The 18485-nt window shown below is 50.1% G+C and overlaps 1 protein-coding gene across 2 annotated transcripts in view; it reads right to left on the bottom strand.

Annotated features, from left to right (window-relative positions):
- Nucleotides 1-18485, bottom strand: part of NHS (NHS actin remodeling regulator) — a 340674-nt gene that overhangs the window by 85920 nt on the left and 236269 nt on the right. Inside the window, exon 1 of one of the 2 annotated variants that reach the window (XM_047843172.1) lies at nt 16997-17271. The exons of the other annotated variant lie outside the window; for it this stretch is intronic. Coding sequence (XP_047699128.1) covers nt 16997-17030 — 34 coding nt within the window. The 5' untranslated portion in view covers nt 17031-17271. Of the gene's footprint in view, nt 1-16996; nt 17272-18485 lie in introns of those variants that run through there. 2 annotated transcript variants of the gene reach the window in all.

Here is an 18485-nt window from a genome sequence, read left to right as displayed (position 1 = left end):
AAGGCCTGGAGATCTGTGTGTTAACGCACGCCCAGACCCACTCCACCAGGGACACCGGGAGCTGCCCGCCTCAAGTGACTCCAACTACTCAGGCTTTGACGTGAGAATTTATGTTTCGGTGAGCAAAGTGGCCACCTTCTACAGCGATCCCTGGCAAGATCACGGGGAGCCGGTGGCCAAGTCACTAATCACACATCCCAAGGGTTGAACTGTGTTGCCCCAGGCTTTCAGGCGTGCTCTATCCAGGGAGAGCCTTGGCTGAACTCCGTGAAGCCATGAAAATGGCCACGTCCGCCCCTTCGCATTGATCTTTACGAGAGTGAGGTTGTTGTTAACAGCGACGATGACGATGAAAAGAAACGATGTCGCTGGGCTGCATTTGAATAAAGTTTTAGCAATTCCCATGATGTAGACGAAAATACCTGGGCTTTTATCCCAGGAAGACCTGTGTTTGAATCCTAGCTCCTCCAGCTCTTAGCGGTGTGGCCTTGGGAAAATAACTGGACTTCTCTGAACCTTGGTCTCCTCCTTTGTAAAATGCAAACAGTAACACCTCACTCACAGGGCTGTCAGGGCGAGTAAACAGAATAATAGGTGGCACCTGGCACATGGTAAAAGCCCAACGAAGGCCGTTCCTTCCCAACTGCTGGAAGTCTCCACACGCACGCTCATACTGTCGTTTTCCAGGGCTCCCTGTCCCCCGTGTGGTGGTCAGGGTACCTGATTCTTCCTGTGGCTGAGGGGCCAAACAGAAGCATTTATCGAACATCTCTCAGATGCCACGGACCGTGCTATGTGCTGGCAGGGACGGGGCGGAGTCTGGGCCCTGTCGGAGCTGGCATTCTGAGGGCAGAGGTTACGTCCCCGTCCGCGTGGGTATCCCGCTTGTTTTGACTGGAAGCCAAGGATGCTGGGTCCCAGGAAGAAACAGTCGCACACGTGTCCTCCCTTAGGCCAGCGGTGACCTAGAGCGGGGATCAGAAACTCGTGCTGTGACGGGCCAGAGAGTAAAGACCGTAGTCTTGGCAGGCCACGCCGCGTCTGTTGCAGCCAGTTCACGCTGCTGTTGTGTGCGGCTCACGATGAACGGACGTGGCCGTGTTCCACTAAAACTTCATCCGTGGTAACAGGCAGTGGGTGAGATTGGGCCCACGGGCCACAGTCTGCCAGCCCATGCTCTGTATTGTGGCTCAGGACACAAATATTCCCCTTTCCTGGTATTGCCAGGAAACACAGAGGTCTACGTGGGTGAGTTTGCGTGTGGCTACAGTTTGTGCAACCGCCAGCCCCTTGTTATTTGAAAGCTTAGTCTATACTCTCCCTGGAAGAAAGTGGCTAGTCAGTTCACCAGACCGTCTCCACCTTTCTCCCGCAGCCACCCTGCCTCCAGGCCCGGCCCACACAAACTCCCACCGTTCCTCCGGATGCTCCCTTCTCTCCCCCGCTGGCTAGACACAGATGCTCTACGGGGGTGCTGGAACCCCGAGACAGAAGGAGCCCTGCCACCCAAATGACCGAAGGCTGACCTGCATGAGACTTCAGCGTACGTGAGGAACAAGCCTCCGAAAGCGGCGAGGATTTTACTGCCAGAATTTGGCCTACCTTGAACGATTCGCTTCCCTATCTCTTTAATCAGATGATACGAAACACGATTTAATGCTTTGGTGATTACTTGGGGTCTTTATTAAGAAGGCTTATTATTGGTCTCTATGGTAACACATTTCAAAGCCTCCTTTTCAGATTTCCAAGCTCTTTCCTTGATATTCAGCTCTCCACTGGCATTCCCTTCTCACCCTCCTTCTAGCTCCTTCCCCATGGTTTGAATCCACAGCGAGCTGAAGAAAACAGACACCACGGCTCGGTGACATCTGTTCATCAAACAAGAGTTACTAATGGTTTGAGCAAGAACCCAGGCCAGGTTCTGAATCGACTGCATGGGCTTCCTGGCAACTATCTTGCAGCCTTGGGGAGCTCCCCCCTCACTTACCTTCAGGCTTAGAGCCGTGTTCCAGACGGCCGAAGCTACTGGAAGCCGAGCATCTCTGGAATCGGCGGGGCATTTCAGTATTACCAAGCCTACAGATTTTCAGTTTTTCCACTAGTCATCTTGGGGGAGTCCACAATAAAGCTTCTAGTTCCGTCCCTTGACATTCATGGGCTATTCAGCTTTCAAAACACTGCCACTTCCTGATTTTTCTGCATGGAGATTATACCCGTTATAGGGCCCAAATCTGTTTTAAACTCCCCTCTTCTGCTTCCTTGTTTTGCAGACACCAACAGATAGTAGTTGGCCCCTCGCCTAGAGGAACTAGAAGAACGGACTTGAAAAAACTAAGTAATTCTATTCCTGTTCCAGAGGGGGAATTAACTTTATGTCTTGGGGCGATTTGCCAAGAAAACCGAGCTGGGCTTTCCACCTGGTCCTTGGATTATTCCGATGGTGGGGATGCGGTCCTCTCCCAGCGCAAGGTGGCACACAGCGGGGGAGTCGGTGGGGCAGACCGGTGACATGGAGACTGGAGGAAGCCGACAGTGTCCAAAGACCTCGACAGTCTGACTTTACTTTTTTACTGAAAGAACCAAGGTGACCACTTGGTCTGTTTCTTCATCTATGAGACAAGGAGGGTGGAGATGATCTATAAGGCTTTCTCTAGGTCTGGCATTCTGGAAGCCTATTGTTCTGTGAAACCTGGAACCCAAAATACCTTCTGAAACAGTTTCTGATCATCAGTGCTTTTAGTTTTCCTTCCCATTTCTGTGACCATTCCAAACTGACCGCTCCACACAGAACCTTTAGCACCTGCAAGGGCGATAATACGTTCTGTGATCTGCCCAGGCTGGGTAAACTTTTTGCCCCAGAATGACCTTGTTCGTGACCTTGGGGATCCCAATGCAAGCTCTACTCCCCACCACGCTCTCCTTATGTTTATGTGGGGCGGATTCCCTGCTTTATTCTCTTTGGTTCCAATGATGGAAACCCAGTTTTGCCTCCAAAGTTCACTTCCCCGAAGCCAGCTGGAATCCCCTTTGTGGCAATGGACGTGGCTGAGCCTCGACTCCCGTCTCTCTTTAGCGGCATGTTACTCTTGCCGTCTCCCCGCCACTGCTCACAAGAGACCCCACGACTTCCAGAAGAAATCAGTGCTATAAAATGGCTCACTCGTTCATAAGGAGCTATGTGTTTATTCATATATATTTTATATCATAACAAATGTAAATTAATTTCAGGGTACGACTTTCCAAGCTTGTATCTATATGGCTGCCTGTATAAAATTTCTCTCTCAAAATTCTCCAAACCATCTGGCATAAACTACTGTATTGTGACCTGTTAAAATAAGTAACAGCTGCGATAATCCCTCTCGATTTATGGCGAGCTATAAAGCTTTGCATATACTGGCAATGCATATAAAATAATAAATAAAACCATTATCATTCTGTGCTGTCTTGGTGGGAATTATGATGATTTAGCCAAAATGGAGCCCTACGGAATGCATCAGAGGAGAAGCAGAGGTTTTGCCCAATCTGGCCTCCTCCAGCCCCCAAAGACCAACTTCACTACTTAGAGCCCTTAGATGTGTTTGAAAACCTCATCCAGTGTAAATGCATCCTTTCTGAGAGAACATCGTTCCCGTACGTTGTTGGCCAACTTCTATTATTGCAAAGCCTGCTTTTCCGATGGTGGGTTTCCAGAATTCCACCAGACCAGAAAGAAAAAGCAGCCATGCACAACTCAAAAACGTGAAATAATTTGTAGCGCCGAAACAGAGAATTGTCTTGGAGTTGTTAACTTATGTAAGCTTATGTTTTTGCAAAGACTGCCAAGATCCCAGGTTGAAAACTACTATGTCAAAGTCATCTTTCAAAGATCTGCAATATATGAAAACAAAAAGCCAGTATCTGGCAGGAAAAGGGACTGGGCAGCTTTGATTCTGTGTAGAAGAGAGTGACTATGGTCACTACCTGTGAATTTCAAAAAAATTAAGGAGACGGAAGGAAACTAACATGAAATGGCTATTTACTGCAACAGCCGTATGCCTTAGGTAGTGTTCCCGTTTTATGCTTGAGGAAATTGATGCTTAGAGGGGTTAAGCCACTTGCCCAAGGCCGTCCGGTTAATACTCTGGGGAGATGGGAGTCTGAACTCAGGTCCGCCTGAATCTAAGGTTCACGTTCTCTCTGCCTCACCACCTTGCCTCGCGGACAGCTGTCTGCAACCTTTTTCTGCCATGACCCATGCGACAGATTGATAGATGGTATTTACACGGATCATTCACTGTCATGGCCCGGGCCAATGACCGCCCCCGCTTCTTCCCCAGGTATAAAGTCTATGTGAATGTAAGTGAGAGTTACCTTATTAGTGGAAGAACTCCAGATCTGTTTTCATTTGTACATTTACAGAATTTGCAAATAAGGATGTTTGGTTATTATGGTAGATTTCAAAAACAGCTACAGTGCTTGTTAGTTCATTCCATCAGATTCTCTGCCTTGAATCTGAGCAGGCCTTAAGACTAGATTCGGCCCACAGAATGCGCTAGAAGTGACACTGAATGTGTTCTGAGCCCGAGCCTCAAGAAGCCTTGCAGCTTCTACCTTTGCCAACCTTGGTGCCTACCCATGCTTACTGCCACTCTCCCTGGAGCATAGGCTAGTGCGTTGGATGACGACGCACGTGTGGCCCAGTGGCTCCCCTTATTCTGGCCCGCGGCCTGCTAGCTACCAGACACGTGAAGGAGGCCAGCCTGGGTCATCCGGCCCCAGATGAATGACTACAGACGAAAAGTAAGCCCCGCAGAGTTCGACGGGGCCAGCCCAGAGCAGAAGAACCTCCCATTGATTTTCCAGCTACTAACCATGGGGGTGACTGGCCATACACAAAAGGTTACCTAAGGAAGTTATTTAAAATCAATTTCTAGTCACATGTGAAAACAAACACTGCTGGCTGAGAACTACTGGTTTGAACACAAATTCCATAAACTGAAGTGAAATAAAATAAAAACACACAGCCTTCTGTCCCAGAAGCCCACCTTCCCTCCTCCAACCCTGGGCTTCTCAGGCTGACAGTGAGTCACACGGTTTGGGGAAAAGAATCACCAAGGTGAGTGGCCCAGAACCACCCTCCGGAGACCGTCGGCGGATGGAAGGAAGTGAGGGAGAGATGATGTGCTGAAAGTCTACAAATGCCGACGCGTGACCCCGGAAGCCCTCCAGGAAACGGAGGAGCAACGCCACAGACCCAGAAAACCACAGAGTGTTAGCACGGGGCGTCGGTTTTGTCATATTCAACCACGGTGCTCATGCTCCTTAAGAAGACAGGGTATCCAGAGCCACAGGTCAGGGGAGGGGCAAGAGATGTCCACCCTCCCCTTCCCACACGCTTGGGAAACTTACAGATGGATGGAAATCAGCACTAGGAAGAAAGGAATAATTACAAACCAAATTAGGGCCGAATCGGACGGAGAAAGGAAGAAATAATGGTTCTCAACTTTGGCTGTAGGTTGCCATTTCAACTCTTGCAGTCTTCCTAATCGCTACATTAGTTACCAACTTTATTTGATAGGAAAAAAATGCTCAGCATTTGGAATTCTCACCGCTTTCAACAAAAGCTGTTTCTTTTGAAGAAAATGCTGGTGAGGAACGATTAGTTCATTGTTCGCTATCTTCGCATGCGGATGCTTGGGCTTGTTGTTGCTTATTTTCTTAGGAAATCTGGGAACCTTTGAACTTTGAATAATTTCTTTTTTCTTTCTCTCGGTGCCCTCTAGTTATACAAACACAAAAATAATTACAGAGGCAGTATTTACATCTATACATCTATGGGTTTTTTTCATTTGGTATTTACAGTGCTGAGTGAATGAATTAATTTAGTTCATCTTACTTCTTGGGCAAAGTGTATGTAATGAAAGGGGTGGTCCCTTTTAGTGGACTCTGGCAAGGTTTTATAAGGAACATGTAAAGGAGAAGGAGAGAGAAAGGAACCTTCTTTGTAGTCCTGAGAAAACATATTGGTCTGTACCCTAAACAGTTGTGCTACATTTGTGGTTTAAACACATCCTTACTATGTTCCAGAAAAGGGGATGTTTTACTGAAAAACTTTATGGGGGGGTGGGGAACCGAACCTCTCTATAAGTGTTTGTAGTTTCTCACGGTTCAGGCTCTGAACTGGCTTTCCAACAACTTTTCCAAGTCTGAGAATGTGGCCAGGACAGCAGATTCAGGCTCTAAGCTGGGCCCTCCATTAGTTGCCTTCTAGGTGGAATCCGAATGGAAACTTCCAGATCGGGGCAGACATAAAAACAGTATTACATGCCCTATTGGTGGGGAAGGCTTAAGGATGAGGTCATTTAAGGATGGGGTCAAATCGAACAACAGAAAGAAAAATGACCCAGTGGGGAGAGTCCATGGTCCCTATGGTGTCCTTGGAGCTACACTTCAGAAGCCAGGTAGAGAAGGCAGCCGTGCTGGTCAGGAGCCCTCTACCCACGTTTTACCACCTGGGGTGTGACGAGGACGAGAAGTGAGGCAGCGCTTGGCCTGTTCTTGAAGGATTTTGCTTTACAGCAATTCACTTCTAGAAGGAAGAAGGGGAAGCAGTGGGAGGTTTCCAAAGAACAATTTCATAATAAACAGATCACGTGTTAGAAAGCTGCCTTGCACCTAGGAGCTCCTTTACTCATAAATATTTATTTTTCCCCCCCTATTTATTTAAATTCCAGCTAGTTAACATACAGGGCAATATTAGTCTCAGGGTAGAATTCAGCGATTCATCATTTACATACAACACCCGGTGCTCATCCCAACAAGCTCCTTCCTTAATCCCGGTCACTGTTGAACCCATTCCCTCCCCCCACCCCACCCACCTCCATCAGGTTGTTCTCTATAGTTAAGAGTCTGTTTCTCAGTTTGCCTCTCTTTCTTTCCCATGTTCATCTGTTTTGTTTCTTAAATTCCACATGAGTGAAATCAGATGGTGTTTGTCTTTCTCTGACTGACTTATTTCGCTTAGCATAATACTCTTGAGCTCCACCCGTCACCGCAAATGGCAAGATTTCATTCTTTTTTATGGCCGAGTAATATTCCATTGTGTATACACCACCTCTTCCCTATCCACTCATCAGTCAACGGACATGTGGGCTCTTTCCATAATTTGGCTATTGTCGATAACGCTGCTATAGACATGGGGGTGCATGTATCCCTTCGAATCAGAATTTTTGTGCCCTTTGGATAAATACCTAGTAGTGCGACTGCCGGATCGTAGGGTAATTCTATTTTTAAGTTTTTGAGGAACCTCCATACTGTTTTCCAGAGTGACTACACCCGTTTGCATCCCCACCAACAGTGTAACAGGATTCCCCTCATAAGTATTTCTGAATAAGATTTTTTAAATTGATTTTTTTAAAGGAGAGACAACTAGATGGTTCAGGTACTCATTAGTCTCGGAGAGGGAACAGTTTTAGGATCATAGAGATGCAAATGTCACTAAGATTTGTAAGAATGAATTTTTCTGGCCTCTTGGGAAGGTTACTACACATCCAGGGGGGTCCAATGATGACGATACTGGTAGAACCCTGAGAGATGTAAGGGAGGGACTAATCTGAGGCCATCTCAGCCCGCTCCAATGATTCTGGGATGCCACTCTGCGTCTCTGGCTTTCGACTTCCTTCCCTGCTCCCTCTGGCCATGGACAGCAAGCCCTAATAGTGAAGCTGTAGGATGTGGGATTTGATGCCTGATTACAGTCCGTCTCTGGCCTTAGACTGGCCCAGAGTACATTTGTAAGCTTTTCTTTTTAACTCAGGACACATTTTCCCATGGAAAAGAAGTTACAAATGGCATTTAGAGTTCCAGGGTGGCCCATCAAGGCTTATTTCCTCCCCAGTATTGCTGGGGAGACACGCATGTGCAGTGAAAGAGAGTGGAAAACAATACAGGTGTTGTGGTAGCAAATAAATGTTAACATAACTCAAGAAGATGGTTTTCAAAATTAATCTTGGGGTGCCTGGGTGGCTCAGTTGGTTAAGCATCCGGCTTTGACTCAAGTCATGATCTTACAGTCGTGGGTTCAAGCGCACGTCCGGCTCTGGGCTGACAGCTCAGAGCCCGGAGCCTGCTTCAGACTCTGTGTCTCCCTCTCTCTCTGCCCCTCCCGCTGATGCACTGTCTCTCTCTCTCAAAAATAAACATGCAAAAAGTAAAAAAATAAAAAGAATAAAAATTAATCTTAAATGCTGGTGCCCGACAAAATGTAAGACTAACTAGAGAAAGAGTAGTCAGATGATAGAGACCTTGGGGTCTACAGCTGGAGCGTGTGCCTCTTTGAGGATTAATGACACTGATTGTTTACCGTGACCAGTATCAGTAGAAAGAGTCACTCATTCCAAGAAAACAGTACTTCTCGAGTACCTCAAATACTCTAGGCAATACTATGCCAGAGATGACAGGCCTAGTCCCTACTTTGAAGAAGCCCATAGAATGGCTGACTAAAAAGATACTATACTATGTACGTGTTTTTCAGAGGGAATCACACATCCTCCCGAGGTACACTGTGTTGTGTCTGGGGGCTCAGGGAGCCACAGGATAGATGTGGGGGGAGCTTCCTGAACCACTAGTTTTACTCAGTAATTGTTGGGGGGGGGAGATTATTTTATATTAAATAATTAGGGAATAGTGCTAATTTTATAAGAATGTTTAGGACGATGCATATGGTTATAAAGAAATCTTCAGATCTATAGAAGGTTGGTGTGGGCCATACCTGGCCGTGCCCATGTCCTCCCTCCTTCTCCACCCTTTGGCTCAGATCCCCTCAGGGGTACTCGTTCATTCTCTGCCCTTGGAAGCACCACTAAAATACACGCATGCACAGCGTAAGGGCCATGGACAGGGAGAAGCGTGAATCACCCGGGTAATTTCAGGAAGGGCTTCCCAAGGAAGGTGACGCTGAAGCCACGGCTTCCGAAATGATGAGGAGTTGGCCAGGTGAGAGAGGTCATGAAAGCATTCTAGAGAGGCCAAGAGCACCGTCACAAAGGTCCTGAAGCTCACACAGGCCTGGAAGCGGGGGAGAGAGCAGGTGCGATGGGAAGATGCACGCGATCCGGCGTGGCTGGCGCACCGGCCGGTGGACCCGGCTTCAAGGGCACGTGCGCTATCATCTCAAAGCGCAAGAAAGGATGGGGAGTCCAGGACCTCTGCACCCTAGCCAACAGGGGTTCTGGTGGCCCAGGGCAGCGTGGTGGCCGGCCAGAACAAGTGGCCTTGGGACATCTGGGAAAGCAGATGGAGGTATGAAGACGGCCGAGCGTAGCAGGGAGATGCTGAAAAATAAATGGGGCTTTGCAACTCCAAGACGAGCCGTAATCGTATCTGCTACTTGTTACTTTGCTCCGAAACTTCGAATGAGATAAACTAAAATCCCCGCCACAACCCTCCCCTGGGAAATGAATATTTGAACAACATACCATTGATAAACAATGCTGAGTAATGACCGTAGCAGCGACGGGGCAGTCAAGTTAATTGGCAGAAAGTTCGAGAGTCATTACTGGCAACTGAAAGAGAAAGTAAAAGGCCTCACCTCCCCCCTCTCCATTTTCTCAAGACATCCGACACTATTGGTCCTGTCCCTTGTCTGACACCTCTTCTGAGCTCACAGGCATAGTTTGGTGAGGGCCATCTCGGCTGATGGGTGTTCGCTCCCTCGCATCAAAAGAAAGTTTGCTTCTGCTTTGGTTGATGTAAGCACAGGTCACAGCATGTGTTTTGATATTTAACCTGTATGACAGCCTTAGAATACCACACCTACATTCAGTCCGGGGGTCATCATTTTCACACTGTTGCCGGCGGTATCACCTGGTGGTAAACAGTGCGGGTTTTGGAGTCAGATGGACCTGGTCCAAATCCTGACTCTGCAACGTCCGAGCTATAATCCCGGCAAGTTACATTAATACCCTAAGCCTCACTTTCCCCATCTACGTCACAAGCAAAATAGCTGTGCCTGCAGCAGAGGGCCACACTGAGGACAAGGAAGACAGCGCAATCAGCACAGCCCCGCTGAGCACACAATAAGGGGTCATTAGAGGACTTTTAATATTAACATCCTGGTTTTCCCCGACCGCGGGGTCTAAAATCCCCTTGGTCCCAACTGTCAAGACAAGCTCTTCTCAAACACATGATACTGATCATTTACGGTGCAAAAGTAGTCAGCCTTCTATCTTAACTGCCGCACTTTATGTTAATCAACTGCGAGAAATAGGTTTTGTTGCTTCTTTCTGGAAACATCTTTCCTTTGTGACCCAAATGGAACCACTGGAGGATAAACAGATTAAAAGAAAAAAAAAATACCCCGAGTGAATATTTTTTGAAGTTGCTAAAATAAGTTACTGAAAACAAAGATCCAAGAGAAGTGGGAGCATGAGCTATGGGTTTTATGTTTACACCTTCGCTCAAATACCCACCCACTACCGAAACCGTAAGTCGGTGTAGAAGATGTTATATTGGGAAGTAGGGTAGGGTTCAAAACATCTTTTGATACTTGGTTGAGTCTGCTTTCACTGTGCTGGAGGTGAACTGATATTAACCAAAGTGTGCCAAGATATGAAAGATGAGAATCAGCCTCAGAAAAAGTGGGGTAAGAGCAGAGGGAAAAGGGTTTTATTAGCAGTGACTGACAGCATCATTTGTCTCCGAGGGACCCCGAAGGCTCTGCTCACACACTTCTGACACCACCTCCCAATGATGACGCTGACGACGAGGATGACAGCGACAGCAAACACCGATTCGGTCCCTGGCCTGGGTCCGGCCCGCGCTATGTGCGTTCTTTGCCGGACGGCACTCAGTCTTCCCGACGAGCCTATCAGATCTTGCGGAACAGACTGCAGCTGAGAGGGAGAAAACCCCAGAATGCTTCTCCCAGCTAACAACTTCCTCCCAATCCATCAGAGCCTAGCTCAGATCTCACCTCCTTCAGGAAGCTTCCTTCCTTTCCCTCTTCACCTCCTCCATTCTCCATTCTATTTTTCTCTGGTTGTTTTGAAGCCTGTTTTCCTCCCTCCCTTCCTCCTTCCCTCCCTCCCTTCCTTCCTTCCTTCCTTCCTTCCTTCCTTCCTTCCTTCCTTCCGACACTTGGAAATGTAGTCACACACATTAGATCTGACTGCTCTTTCACTGAGTGCTGGTCAGGTCTCTGGATGTGGCTATAACACCTTAAAGGTAGGGAGAGTCCTCAGTCTTGCCTCAACTACATGGCAGGGTGGAGGGAGATTCTGTACCTACAGAATCTGATCCTGGCCTAGACATCTGCCCAGTTGCAATGAACTGGATTTTTGTACTTTACCAAGTTTCGGATTTCACAGTTATTTTCTACCTGATACTCTTGGACCAAGGGCAGAGAAATGTCACTGCTCTATAGAGAGCTCCACGCACAAGAATGTTGGGGAATAGGAAGTCATTTTTTGTCATTGAACGCAAAAGCTTCCCTTCTTATATGAATCAAGGGTCTATCTTATCTCTTAGTTACTTCTTCTGAGTCCATCAGTGGCTGGGCCTGCCACCCTCCTGTAAAAGGCGAGGAGACAAAGAGAAGCAGAATGCTATTTGGCGGCTGGGAACATTTTTCCCCGGCAGAAAACGGAGTGACTTTTAGCTTATCTGCTGTCACCTTGTTAATGTGATCATTGTTCTTCAAAATAAAATCTCCTCTTCTTACCCATGATGTCTTTCGTGTGAAAAAATTTCTAAAAAGCAGCAAGTAGATGCCAAGAGAAGAGGGGCGGAAGCGGGGGGAAGGCTAATCGAGAGAAGCTACAAATGAACTTCTTTCCAAGGAAAAACACTCAACGCACAATTATCTTAATTCTCCCAGGTGGCCATTTTGCTTGCCTGCTAAGGTAAGTGTGGAAAGGACTAGAAACCTGTGGCTCCCTTCATTGCCCCTGGCTTTCAGAGCAGAAGCTGCAGGCCTGCGTCAGTTGGGATGACTCATTTATCGCTCCTCTAAGCCAGGGGCTCGGTGGCCGTTGATGTGTGCCCCTGGCCCGTTCTCAAGCACATCCTCGCTTCAAAATTAATCATCCAGCTCTAACTTGCTGGTGAAGGTTTCCAGGGATGAAAACTTAGGTGGAAGAGGGAACCTAGTTATTAATGGCCAAATGCCATCCATGGCAAACATAACACAAAGACCAGGCAGCGAGAGAAGCATGATTTGCTCGTCTATTTTGAAGAATAAATCAAAACTTCCTCTTTGCTCCATTGTAGGGTGGGGGCAAGAAAGGGCCAAAGATAACATTCCTGAGAGGCCTCTGTTCTTCAAAGCTGAGGAAACACTCGCCATCTCTCTCCTGGTGGAGTTTGACTTTTGGCCTCGGGATGCTGAGGAACCGGGTCTGTGTTTCACTGGCGAGAGGATATAGCTGAGATTAATTCCCTTCTGCATCTCCTTTCTGCCATTCTGGGAGCCACTGGTCTTCACCACGCTCGAGGCCAAGGAGTCATAGCCACACTCGAGGCCAGCGCCCCTCAGGAGAGTGGAGTTTCTCAGTATTCCCGCTGACTCAGAAAGAGGCGCCCAGGACGAAGGGAGCCATGCTACCCAACAGAGTATTCAAAAACACAGATGGACTTCAGACGAGACTAGAAGACTACCGGGAACACAGACAAGGAATCTCCACCTAAGTTCGCCTACAGAGGGGTTGTGCAGGATAAAGAGAGTATGGACAGCAGACGACAGTCGCTTATAGCTTCATGAGGCCCTACCCCTTCCCAATCTCACTATCTCCTCTCCCTCCCTACCCGCTAGACTTAGATAAGGCGAGAATCAACCCGACGAAAATCATCTTTAATTTTTATGCAAAATATTGGCTCTATAAAAAATGTTTCCCTTGGTTTTAGAGACCAGGTCCTTTTTTTTTTAGTTTTGAAGATCAGCAGAGTGAGCTCATTCTATCATGTTCTAAAATGCAAAGTGAGACAAAACCAAAAAAAGAAAAAAAACCCAAAAATCCACAAACAAAAATCTAGCCCAAACTTGATACATCTTATTTACCCTGACAGAGCCTGTCTGAAGTCTTCTCCTCCATCAAGCTCACTTGGCTTGCCACACCACCCCAGGAGGGACAGGGGGGTCCCTCTGTCACGTGGATGGGCCCCGAAGTACTATGCCCAGCCTTTCTGGGGCTCGCAGATCAGTGTCCTCCCGACTTTGGATGGAAGTCCCCAAGGGCAGAACCGTGTCTTAGTCGTGTTTGCAGAGATGCTGCTTCAGGAAGCTTAGCTCCCCAAATGCCACCTCCTGCTAGGCCCTACACGGTGGGAAGCACCACAGTTGGGTAGCTGGGAAAGAGGCCAGGTCTGGGACAGAACAGCCCCGATGTCCTACTAGGAACACTCCACATGAGACAACGCCTAGGAAACTCTGGAGGAATTTTTTTAGTGGTCAATTTCTGTGCCGTGCTGAGTTCTTTTTCTGGCTGGTCTCAGCACGCTCAACCCAGTGTCACACGTGGCCGCGTGCCCTCCCCGAGGTACACGGTTGGTGTTTTCGTGCCCCATCTGCCAGTGCCTCTGGAGGACGTCAGGATGAGTGGGCTGATCCAGGAAGGACACCCACTGTCCCGGCCCTCTGCCTAAGACATGCAAACAGAGAACAGCTTCCCAGCCACGAAATTTTGCCTGTGCCCAGAGCATGCTATTATAAATATGATTGTTGTCCATAGCCACTATGGACTGACCAGCTACTAAGTGTGCTATGCCAAGTCTCTTGCCTGCATTCTTTCATTTCATCCTTATTGAAAGAAGACAAAAGAAGTTGCAGCCACACGACTGATAAATGGCAGAGCAAGGATTCGAACCCAGATCCAGCAGACACCAGAGCCCATTCTCCCCATACCATGCTGCCTCCCCAAAACCTAACTATCTAGAGAATGAAACTCTGAACCCTAAGCCCACATAGCAAAAGCAACGGAAATTACCAAAGCTGTATTCCTGAGGTAAATTTATAGCTGTTTTCAGACCTATCTTTTAAACTAAGCATTACATTGAAGAAATAAAGTTTAAAATCCCAAGCAGGTGAACACAAAATCTGACCAAGTGATTAAAAATAATAACCACCCCCAAATGGACAAGACCAATTTTGCCATGAGACCGTGGCAGCCCATACCTTGTTCCCTCTGAACGTGAGGTTCTCAGGAATAAACTTAGACATGAGCTGATGCTCACACTGATGTGCAAGCTTTGCTCCTGGGAAATATGAATGCCCAGAGATCTGGGCATACACAATGACAGGAGCTGCTGGGTACCCGGGCCCCTGACCGTGGGTTGGCATAAGGGTCTGGGCCCTGAGAGCTTGCCCCATCACCGTAAGCGACTCTCACGCCGGCCCAAGCCCCCCGGGACGCCGCACGCTGACTGCTACGGGAGCCTGAAGCTCAAGTCCCATTCTCCACTGTTCCCGAAGACCACCCGACACTAGCCCTTTTGAGTCTATCAGCTACAAGATCTAACATTTTTGGTGCATGGCTGTGCCTGCCTCCAAGTTGGGAAGATTCGGCAGGGGCTGAGGAGGAAAGAAAGCAGAGTTTTATTTTCCCCTGAATTATTCCTATGCTTATAAGGCAATCGTATGAAACCATTGTTCCATGGCTTTAAATCTATAAATAAAACGCCCTTCGAGACTCCGGTTTGAAGGATGGTAAGAATCAGAGTAACCACTATGGTTACGTAATAAACACACACCCAAAATCATACCATTTCTATAATGAAACCTGGTGTGATAAAATTTGTGTTGAGGCAAAAAGCAGTCATCACCCCCCCACCCCTGCTTTTATTGTGCTGAATGTGGTATCTGCCAAGTCCTGCTTGGAGACATCTCTAATGAAGGGCTTGGTCTCCCTACTTGTGAACTAACTAGCTATCCAGAGACAGGGAGGGCACCATGACCTTGCTGACACTAATGCCAGGAGACAGCTGAACTTATAAAGTGCCAGAGCTCCGAGAAGGTTGTGCCCTCCGTCACCTTTCTTTTTTTTTTTTTTTTTTCCAACGTTTATTTATTTTTGGGACAGAGAGAGACAGAGCATGAACGGGGGAGGGGCAGAGAGAGAGAGGGAGACACAGAATCGGAAACAGGCTCCAGGCTCTGAGCCATCAGCCCAGAGCCTGACGCGGGGCTCGAACTCCCGGACCGCGAGATCGTGACCTGGCTGAAGTCGGACGCTTAACCGACTGCGCCACCCAGGCGCCCCCTCCGTCACCTTTCTTACCCCTCCTTGGCCTGCCAGCCACCCTCATGCCTTAGATCTCCAACCCAAGTAAACTGGGTCCAACTGTACCAAAGGCCTTCTCGCCATCTTTCCCCTTATGCTTAGACTGGAAACTTCTGGCCGGCACCTGGAGGGGCTTCATTCCTTTGGTATTCCCTCCCATCACTCAGTCCTTCAGGCCTGACGAATCGTACTTGGCTGTTGGACACTTTCCCCGGAATCCGCTGATCCTTATGCAAATGTGTGAACTTAGGTCCTTAACTGTCTCACTCGGGTTCCGGAGGGAAACTGGGGGTTCAAGTGGGAGTGGAGTTCTTACCTCGTACCAACCCTGGCGGCACGCTGGAGTCTGCCTGGGGTGCTTTGAAAACAGCGCCCCGGTGTCCGGGGCTATCCCCAGAGATTCTGACTTAGTGGGTCTGAGGTATGGCCTGCACATCGAATGATGGTATTCATCGTTAGTACAAGTGATATCACGGACAGGGATTTGGATTTGAACAACTTCTCCAGCCCCAAATTCGGATACCACGATGCCCTGAAGAAACGGACAGAGGTTCGGTGGCACCTGCCGGAAGCTGCCTGGTCCACGGGCACGTAGCCTTCCTCTCTTAGGGGATCTCAGGTCACCAAGTAGGCACAAACCAGTGCCTCCTCATCACCACGCCTGGAGAAGCAACTCAGAGGGAGTGTTCCCAGAAGGCAGGGTGGAACAAGGCTCTAGCTGGGCAGGGCCGCAGACGAGCCTACCGGTGGTGGCGAGGCCCATGCTCGCGCGCCCATAGTGTGCACACCAGTGTCCGGAGATGAGATGGAGGCAGGTGTGCAATAAGCTGGGTCAGCCGGGGCGAGGAGAGCGGGCGCCTCAACAGTGTGCCTACTGGCCGGCCGGCCACCGCCACCGCGTGCTCACCAGGACAGGGGAGAGGGGGTGGAGCTTATACAAGAAATGTAGGAGAGGCATTGTCCCTAACGTCCAGGAGCCTGAGCTCACACGGGAGGGCGGCCCGGGCGCAGTATGTGAACAGTTCAGTACTTTTCAAACGGGGGTCGACTGTGTGGCTGACCTCACGCGATAAAGGTGTATCGTGAAGGAGGGGGGAGAGGACTGAAGAAGTCAAGACAGGCTCTCGACTGGTCTAAGGCCATTTCCGATGGAACAGAAGCTAGAAATCGAAGAGGTGGGGCCTGAGCACTCGAAGTTCAAGGCCGTTTGCTCGGGGCCACAGGAGATACCGAAGTCTCCCTGGGACTCTGGACGAGGGCAGGACACCGAGGAGTTCCAACAGGACGGGAGGGGCGGGTGGAGAGCGGGACAGGCAGGCCTCTTCCCGGCCACCCCAGGCTCCAGGAGAACACTGCCCGGGCCCCCTCCTGGGCCGCCCTCCGAGCCCTCTGGAAGACGTGCAAGGCAAGCCGAGGAGACAGAAACGCTCGTCCTCTGTCTTAAGCCACCGGACACCTCGGAAGGCGCACAAAGTTGCACACTCGGCCGGCCAGCCGGACGGACAAGCCGGCGTCCCCGAGCTTAGGCGTCTCTGGCCCGAAACGCGACGGCCGGCCCTGAGGGTCAGGCACGGCCGCCCTTCCTCACCTCTGCTCCGGTGAGAGGGTTCCCGCTCGGCCCCAAACACGCTCCTCCTTCCCGCAGAGCAGGAAGCGGCGGCCCCGCGGCGCCGGCCCCTCTCCGGCGGGCCTGGCTCGTCCCGGCTCCCTCCCCTTTGTCCCGAACCGCTGCGAGCCCCGGGTACCTGCATCCTGGGGCACGCAGCAGGCCAGAGGCATGCTGGCTTCCCTCTCCGCTCCGTCAGGACGGGCCTTTTCTTCTACCCAGAGCCCTCCCGGACTCCCAGATAGCTGAAAGCTGATCTGCTGAAGTCGGCAGGCAGAGCAGGGGGGCGGGAGGGCGAGAGAGGGCGACCTTCGGCGAGGAGGGTGGCAGATTTTCACACGACATCTGCGCTGCCTCCGGGACTCCCCCCGGAGGGGGAGATGGTCTCACCCAAGTGCTGGGCCAGCTGCTAATCCCCCTGGGTTCACTTGAATGGCAAATCGGGACTCCGGGGCGGCCTCAGACACACCCTGTCTCCAGAGGAGGGGCTTAGCACTTTCTCTCCCAGCCCTGCGCGCGCTCAGAATGCGGCGGGACTGTTCCAGGGCCTCGCCGCTCCAAGTGCAGCCGGCCAGGGGTCAGCAGCATCCGTGTCACCTGAGAGCTAAGCTAACCGTGAGAAATGCAGAATCTCAGGTCCTGTCCCTTTGATGAGCTCTGCCAAGGGCCACGTGGCTATGGAAACCACTTGCACGTTGCCAGAGACAGGAAGCTGGACGAATACCGCCACCCAGGGAGCCGCGGCCCCCCAGCCCGCGTGCCAGCTGTCCGGGAGTAAGAAGGGGTACAGCCCATGCCATCACCACACGGCTCCCCCCGCTGCCCCGCCGTTCCCCTCACCACCAGGCTGGGGCTGGTTCACCTGGCTGTGAGATTTTAGGTCGGTGAGCAGGCCTGCAAATATTTGCACACCCTGAAAGGATGGGGGGCAGGATACAACAGGAGTTTGCTCTTTTCAGGTTGCAAGTCAATTTCTGATCCCCTCCCACCCCCAACACACACACCACCTGTATCAGTATGTTAGGTTCTCGTGATGCCGATGTCAAGGGTCAAGTACATGGCGAGAACGCTTGAGCCCCTTCACAGACACCAACCGTTCTGGAGCCTGCTCAGACCGGTTCTGGAGTCCTCAGAAAGGGAGGACTCAGGGATGTCCACAGCTTTGCTCCGATAGCTTTAATGTCATCGTCCCGCCTGAACCCAGCAACTGAGCCCACGTGCAAAAGCTGGAAGGGTAGAGAGAAGGAAAGAAGCAAAACTAAGGGCGAGTCCGAGAAGAGCTTTGTTTTCCAGTCCAGAGAGAACACTCGAAATAACTAAGCGAGGCAGACGGCCTGGCTTTCGTCTCAGAGGGTCGCCAGGCCTCTGCCCATGGCGTCGGCTCCCTGAGTTTGATGCTTCCGCTCCTCAGTCATGTGGAGCAGGAGCCAGGACGGGTGACTTCATTCCTGAAGAGCAGTTGAATGGCGCTGAGGTTCTGGGATGCGTTAAGACAGCCCAAATCAACACAAAGTCTGGCTGGCACCTTGGAGAAGTGTCCCAGACAGAATTTTGAGCCTTCCGAGCACCGGTCGGTGGCATCGGCGGATGGCCTGGCCACTGCCTCCGGTACAGCTAATTGGGGCACC

This window comes from Prionailurus viverrinus, chromosome X, assembly GCF_022837055.1.
Source record: "Prionailurus viverrinus isolate Anna chromosome X, UM_Priviv_1.0, whole genome shotgun sequence".
In the NCBI taxonomy this organism is placed as follows: domain Eukaryota; kingdom Metazoa; phylum Chordata; class Mammalia; order Carnivora; family Felidae; genus Prionailurus; species Prionailurus viverrinus.
This window is presented reverse-complemented; position numbering and strand designations above follow the sequence as displayed.